At 43.0% G+C, this 8,382-nt stretch overlaps 1 protein-coding gene across 2 annotated transcripts in view; it reads left to right on the top strand.

The window, feature by feature from the left end:
* LOC121581254 (bromodomain-containing protein 1-like) overlaps positions 1-7,376 on the top strand; it is a 35,940-nt gene extending 28,564 nt beyond the window's left edge. For both annotated transcript variants that reach the window (XM_041896756.2, XM_041896755.2), the window contains exons 13-14: positions 5,329-5,483; positions 5,747-7,376. In XM_041896756.2, coding sequence (XP_041752690.2) covers positions 5,329-5,483; positions 5,747-5,930 — 339 coding nt within the window. In that variant the 3' untranslated portion in view covers positions 5,931-7,376. The remainder of the gene's footprint in view (positions 1-5,328; positions 5,484-5,746) is intronic.
* Positions 7,377-8,382: the final 1,006 nt, after the last annotated feature.

Consider the following 8,382-nt stretch of genomic DNA (forward strand, 5'->3'; position numbering starts at 1 on the left):
TATGTAATTATTATCCAAGCATGTGCGTTATTCCAGAGGATGATTCACACAGGATTACTTTTCCCAACTGCCCCCTGTAAATCTTTATTTTTCCAAATGTAATTGATTCATGACGGAAACCTGGAGGTTTTTGTTCTAGGTGTGAAGATATTTCAATGTCATGTCTAGACCATAATAGGCTACACTGATAACTCATGCTTGGCTGCCAAATGTATACAGTGACTTCAGAAAATATTCACAACCCTTGACTTTTTCCACATTTGTTGTGTTATTTTTTATTTTTTTGATGTTGCGCCGGAGGGGATTGCTGCCGTTTTATGGGCTCCTAACCAACCGTGCTTTTCTTTTTTCACATTGTTTGTAACTTATTTTGTACATAATGTTGCTGCTACCGTCTCTTATGACCGAAAAGAGCTTCTGGACATCAGAACAGTGATTACTCACCTTGAACTGGACGAATAATTTTTCTTTAATGAGTCGGACGAGAGGGATTTGCTCCAGACACCCGGCACGGCCCTCATCCCCTTCATTCGCAGTAGAAAGAGACAGAGATATCGCGGAAGGAGATCGGAGTGCCTGGTAAGGAGCCGGCGACGAGTGGCTAATCTGCCTTTGCCATCGGTACTATTGGCCAACGTACAATCGCTTGATAATAAAGTGGACGAACTACAAGCATGTATATCCTACTAATGGGACATTAAAAACTGTAATATCTTATGTTTCACCGAGTCGTGGCAGAACGACGACATGAATAACATACAGCTGGCGGGTTATACACTGTATCGGCAGGATAGAACAGCAGCTTCTGGTAAGACAAGGGGTGGCGGTCTATGTATATTTGTAAACAACAGCACGATTTCTAAGGAAGTCTCAAGGTTTTGCTCGCCTGAGGTAGAGTATCTCATGATAAGCTCTAGACCACACTATCTCCCACGAGTTTTCATCTATATTCTTCGTAGCTGTCTATTTACCACCACAAACCGATGCTGGCACTAAGACCGCACTCAATGAACTGTATACGGCCAGAAGCAAACAGGAAAACGCTCATCCAGAGGTGGTGCTCCTAGTGGCCGGTGACTTTAATGCAGGGAAAGTTAAATCCGTTTTACCTCATTTCTACCAGCATGTTAAATGTGCAACCAGAGGGAAAAAAACTCTAGACCACCTTTACTCCACACAGAGATGTGTACAAAGCTCTCCCTCGCCCTCCATTTGGCAAATCTGACCATAATTATATCCTCCTGCTTACAAGCAAAAACTAAAGCAGGAAGCACCAGTGACTCGGTTAATAAAAAAGTGGTCAGATGAAGCAGATGCTAAGCTACAGGACTGTTTTGCTAGCACAGACTGGAATATGTTCCGGGATTCTTCCGATGGCATTGAGGAGTACACCACATCAGTCACTGGCTTCATCAATAAGTGCATCGATGACGTTGTCCCCACAGTGACTGTACGTACATACCCCAACCAGAAGCCATGGATTACAGGCAACATCCACACTGAGCTAAAGGGTAGAGCTGCCGCTTTCAATGAGCGGGACTCTAACCCGGAAGCTTATAATAAATCCCGCTATGCCCTCCAATGAACCATCAAACAGGCAAAGCGTCAATACAGGACTAAGATGGAATCATACTACACCGGCTTCGACGCTCGTCGGATGTGGCAGGGCTTGCAAACTATTACAGACTACAAAAGGAAGCACAGCTGCGAGCTGCCCAGACAAGAGCCTACCAGATGAGCTAAATTACTTCTATGCTCGCTTCGAGGCAAGTAACACTGAAACATGAATGAGAGCATCATCTGTTCCGTACGACTGTGTGATCACGCTCTCCGTAGCCGATGTGAGTAAGACCTTTTAAACAGGTCAACATTCACAAGGCCTCAGGGCCAGACGGATTACCAGGACGTGTACTCCGAGCATGCGCTGACCAACTGGCAAGTGTCTTGACTGACATTTTCAACCTCTCCCTGTCTGAGTCTGTAATACCAACATGTTTCAAGCAGACCACCATAGTCCTTGTGCCCAAGAACACTAAGGTAACCTGCCTAAATGACTACCTACCCGTAGCACTCACGCCTGTAGCCATGAAGTGCTTTGAAAGGCTGGTCATGGCTCACATCAACACCATTATCCCAGAAACCCTAGACCCACTCCAATTTGCATACCGCCCCAACATATCCACAGATGATGCAATCTCTATTGCGCTCCACACTGCCCTTTCACACCTGGACAAAAGGAGCACCTATGTGAGAATGCTATTAATTTACTACAGCTCAGTGTTAAACACCATAGTGCCCTCAAAGCTCATCACTAAGCTAAGGATCCTGGGACTAAACACCTCCCTCTGCAACTGGATCCTGGACTTCTTGACGGGCCTCCCCCAGGTGGTAAGGGTAGGTAACAACACATCCACCACGCTGATCCTCAACACGGGGGCCCCTCAGGGGTGCGTGCTCAGTCCCCTCCTGTACTCCCTGTTCACTCATGACTGCATGGCTAGGCACGACTCCAACAACAGTATTACGTTTGCTGATGACACAACAGTGGTAGGCCTGAACAACGACGAGACATCCTATAGGGAGGAGGTCAGAGACCTGGCCATGTGGTGCCAGGACAACAACCTCTCCCTCAGCGTGATCAAGACAAAGGAGATGATTGTGGACTACAGGAAAAAGAAGAGGACCAAGCACGCCCCCATTCTCATCGACAGGGCTGTAGTGGAGCAGGTTGAGAGCTTCAAGTTCCTTGGTGTCCACATCACCCACAAACTAACATGGTCCAAGCACACCAAGACAGTCGTGAAGAGGGCACAACAAAACCTATTCCCCCTAAGGAGACTGAAAAGATTTGGCATGGGTCCTCAGATCCTCAAAAGGTTTACAGCTGCACCATCGAGAGCATCCTGACTGGTTGCATCACTGCCTGGTATGGCAACTGCTCAGCCTCCGACCGCAAGGCACTACAGAGGGTAGTGCGTATGGCCCAGTACATCACTGGGGCCAAGCTTCCTGCCTTCCAGGACCTCTATACCAGGCGGTATCAGAGGAAGGCCCTAAAAATTGTCAAAGACTCCAGCCACCTTAGTAATAGACTGCTCTGAAAATGGTTGTCTAGCAATGATCAACAACCAAATTGACAGCTTTAATAATTTTTTTAAGAATAATGGGCAAATGTTGTACAATCCAGGTGTGGAAAGCTCTTAGAGACTTACCCAGAAAGACTCATTTGTAATCGCTGCCAAAGGTGCTTCTACAAAGTATTGACTCAGGGGTGTGAATACTTACATAAATGAGATTTATCTATTTCATTGTCAATAAATTTGCAAACATTTCTAAAAACATGTTTTCACCTCGTCAGAATGTTTTTAAAAAATCCATTTTGAATTCAGGCTGTAACACAACAACATGGAAAAAGTCAAGGGGTATGAATATTTTCTGAAGGCAATGTAGGTGTCCCCATAATATTTAAATTGATTAAGTGTGATCATAATCATTATTTTAGTGATCCATTGTAGGCGGCCTTCCTAATAACAATGCAAATCCTGTTGATTTGAGCTGCTGAACCGTATTTGCATTTGAGATGCATTTATGGATGAGAAAGTGAACTTGTCATTTCCAGGTTTAGTGGGGATGCCTTGCTTTGCGATCTATTGCCTAGGACAGGGCTCTCCAACCCTATTCCTGGAGAGGTACTGTCCTGTAGGTGTTCACTCCAACCCTAATCTAGCGCATCTGATTAGATAATTAGCTGGTTGATAACCTGAAACAAGTTAGTTACAACTGGCTTTTGATCGAAAACCTACTCTCAAGGAACAGGGTTGGAGAGTCTTGACCTAGGACATCAACAGCCAGCCAGGGTTTCATTAAATAAGCTATAGGCACAATACTTGTCATTGCACATTTAGGCCTAATTAAACTGATGCATTTGGCGATGTTCAACTTCATTTCACAGCCACAATGAAGAATAGCTTAGTCATAGTCATTGATAGACTAATATATACTTTATTGTACTTTTGGTGAATTTACAAGGCATTGCAAGACAAGACATTGCGATATACAGATTACCAAGATATAGCATATGCGCACGGTTCCGACAGTCTGCCTGCCCCGATCCACTCTCTCCCTCACTGGCTCGCCTGCTCTTTCTCTTCGCTATGAAAAACACTAGCGTGTGTTTGATCTTCAGTCTGTTTTGTGTAGAATAACTCAGTCTACTCATTTATTGCTCCTATTAGTGAATTTACGCAAGACATTGCAAGCCAAGAAATTGCAAGACACAGCATTGCGATAGCCTATACATCTTTTGATTACCGATGCACGATTCTGACTGTCTGCCTGGTGGCCAACATGCCTGGCTGTGCCCCTCTCGGAAGTAGACTACTGCAAAATACTGAATCTTAGGAGTCGATTCCTAGCGGAATCGAAGCTTGACACCCAGAAATGGGAGTCGACGGGCAAGGAGTCGAGGAATCGATTCTAGTGTGCCTGTTTGAATCTGACTAGTAGAGGCTGACTACGTCTCTTCGCTAGCAGTGGAAGCAAACTCACACATTGAAAAACAATCTAATTTGTGAACAAAACAATGTAAATGTCTTAGAAACACGAGGATAAAGTCTCACTGTAGTAGTTAGACCACCTTTTATGCCTGTTCCCATTGCTTCTAAAAACAAACCTATTCAGCTCTTCACTCGCAGTGCACACAGCCCTCCAGCCAGGCAGTGTTGCTTCGCGAGGTGAGATAGCTAAAATGTTAGGATTCCTATTTCTTTGTGCATTACCAGATATGAAACAAAACGGCAGAAATACTTTGAAAACAGCTACTGCAGCATTTATTTTGCTGTAAATCACTACTCGCACATGTGCCCATACTTGACTTTTGAACAATGTGGCTGGTGAATTAGAAATTCTTACACGCCAATGCCAAAATCGACCCTTATTTGGTGGGTGTTCATTTTAGGCCCTGCTTGCTACCCCTTTCATCGTATTGATTGAGTGACGTTCACACACACAAGACACACTAGCTGTTTGAGAGGTAACACACCCACACACACCCTACAATGTTTTGTCTTTCACTTAAAACCTAGGTCCATATCTTCCAAGTCCTCTAGATGGCGCCATTGTCAAATAAACAGGTCTGATTTGACCTTTAGTTTGAGAGGACTAAGTGGATGCACCTCTTTTCATCACAAGCACCAGCTGTGTGCGTTTGAGCGTGTGTGTGTTTGCGCGTGTGTGCAGTGCACGTCTATGTGTATGCAAGTATACTGTGTCATAACACCCCAGACACCACCCCCTAGTAACCCTGGTACACCTCTCCCACCACGTTAGATCGTCGACCCCCACATGCCCCGGGTGGGGTGCCAGCACAACGGGGTGTCTATCCCCATGCCCCCCCTCAACGTCCTCCGGGTCGGAGAACGGATGCAGTACAAGAACGAAGGAAAACTCTTCCTCGTCCTATTCTTCGACAACAAACGCAGCTGGTGAGACACATCTTCTCTGTTCTTCTCCAATACTAAATGCTATGAAATTGACTTTTTGTTGTTGTTGCTAGCAACATACATGGATACACCATTTTACTATCCACATTTGCAATATTAAGTGTTATTTCAATACATGCCATTTTCATACACAACCAACAGACAACACAGATAACTCAAATTTGTATTAGAAGTGTTACATTTTTGCAGATTTGTATCAGAAGAAATGTAACTGTGAATTTGATTTAATTCTTCTCTCTTCTCAGGCAATGGCTTCCTAAGTCTAAGATGGTCCCTCTGGGGATAGACAAGACCATCGACAAGATCAAGATGATGGAGGGCAGAACGTCCAGCATCCGTAAGGCTGTTCAGACGGCCTTCAAACGTGCCATGAACCACCTTAGCATCGTCCAGGACGAACCTGTCAGCGACATGAGCGATGTGGACTAACGCACACACACACGCACTTACTCTCCATTACTTACACACACACACACACACAACCCTGAATTACTGCTCATGGCCTTGTCCCGGACCTGAGCCTAGCCTACGCTCCTTCCTTCTATGCTGGCTGTAATTACCAGGTGCCTGGCTTCCCCCCTGGCTTGGTATGGTACCCCCTTCCCCGTCAGCCCCCGCCCGCTGGTCTGACGGCTGCTGCTTTAATGAATGTGCCCGAGTTAACCTCCTATCTACCTTTCTCCATGGTCGTGTTCATGAGGCACTAAATGGAAGAACACAGATTGAAACCGGGAGGGTTACATGGACTTGCCTAATAAGAAACGCTCATTTCGTTTTCTGTTTCAAAACATTTTGATACGTTTCCTGTTGTGTTCCATAATGAACATGAACCCATGACTGTGCTGCAAGACTGCTGCCATGATCCTCCTTCTCTATGCCCTATGACCATGCCACTGCCAAGATGGCTGCTTCTTCCTCGCCTCACTCATCTCACCATACGCCATTTATTTCCACTCAAAACTACCTACTATGTATTTAAATTAACTCTGTAAATAACGGCAATATTTGTCTGACACACTTAAGTTATTTTGTAGATTGAAATAAATTGGTACTGTACAATGGATTTTCTTATTGGTATTTATCATTTTTGGTGAATTATGTAAGCACTACGGTGTGGTATTTCCAAGTGCTGTGAAAATAAGACCAGTGTAAAAAGCCTTAGCAGTGTAAAATAATGGGCCTAAAACTAACTTTTTTTCCCGAAAGTATTTCATTAAAAAAATTATATTTAATTTTTTAAGTTATTGGAGTTTATAAAATATAAGCTTCCCTTTGGCATTAGTCCTTTTGTAATGACATTTTTTTTAACGATAGTTGTACTATATTTTTGTTCGTACATAATTTATTTATATATGATTGAATATATATATCTGTAAACTTCAGATGCTTACTGGTTGGGAAGTGTTTTGTTGTTATGGAAACCAAAAGTGCGTTGTTCTCAAGAAACCAAAAAACTTGCCGCCCAGATTATTTTATACTTTGATTTGTTACAAATGTATTTTTTACATCATGAATTTGACTCTTACTTACTTCTAGGACCTTTATTGCAGACATAGGAAGATGTGCCTGTTATTTATTGTAAAGTATTTCCATTACTTTATATTTGGAGAATCATGTAAGCGTTTATAGTGGTTATTGGCTCATTTTGTGGTGAATCCTTGGGTTGCGTTTTTTCTTAGTTACTTCTGGGTAATTTTGACGGTTTAGACTTCACAACATTCTTTTTTATATTGTTTTTCTGGGTAGCATTTGGTCGTTTTGGATACTTTCTTTTATACTTAGTAGATTTCTTTTTTTTATCAGGTCTATTGCTGGGACTGTTTCCTTCCTTTTTATCAAGACACAGATAATAAAAAGACAAGGATATAAAATCAATATGAGCAATGTCGTCTGTTATTATGATACAATCTATCTTTCAACAGTACTGTACACATTACTGATGACATGCCTCTTTCATTTTACATTTGAGTCACTTTCAGCAGTATTGACGGCCAGAGATCACATATGGACCAGCTCAGGAGCGACACCAGATTGAAGGATGAGATTGCGTCTGCAATGGAGGACAGGCAGCTTTGGAAGACCCAGTTTCCATCCTGTCAACCCCAGATGACCAGACGATGCTTGCTTTCCTGACTCTTATGCAAGGTTAGAATCGGACAGTAATGCCTTGTTTGAATACTGTTAAAATTCTCTCCTTTTTACCTTAGTGCTGGATCAGTGATTCGAACCCACTACCCTGGCGTTACAAGCGCCATGCTCTACCAATTGAGCTATTTTGAGATCAGTGATAACTTCAAGGAAGGCAGGATGCTCATTCAAACAGACGGTTCGTCCCAATAATATTAACCTTTCTCCTGAAATGTGCACTCATTCACTACTTCCCACAAATCTAAAAGCATTGGATTTGTGGAGGCATGGGATATCGCTTGATTCATATGGGGTGTCATTCTAACACTGTTCACATAGGGGCGCTGTGGCTCCATAAAAAAATTAGAAGGCATGATCCCTGGCATAAGACAGATCCCTCAATCAACTATGTTAGGTGTGCTGGAGAGTCAGCTTGTTTAACGTGCAGCTTGTACAAATAGCAGACATGTCAACAGATGGTATACCATTTTTATAAATGTTGATGTATATTGGCACCCTATTTCCTACATCAAATCAAAGTTTATTCGTCACTTGTACAGGATACAACAGGACGACATAGGGTATAGGGTGCCATTTAGAATGCAGACTGAGGCTTACTCTACTCTCACATCATACTACACAGATGAAGCCAGGTCTAATCATAGGGTATATAATAGAAACCATTATATAGCTTTATGATATGTACATTTTAATTAAGACACTGCAATACCGTGCATGGATTTCACATAATATA

Source organism: Coregonus clupeaformis, chromosome 14 (genome assembly GCF_020615455.1).
Source record: "Coregonus clupeaformis isolate EN_2021a chromosome 14, ASM2061545v1, whole genome shotgun sequence".
NCBI lineage: Eukaryota > Metazoa > Chordata > Actinopteri > Salmoniformes > Salmonidae > Coregonus > Coregonus clupeaformis.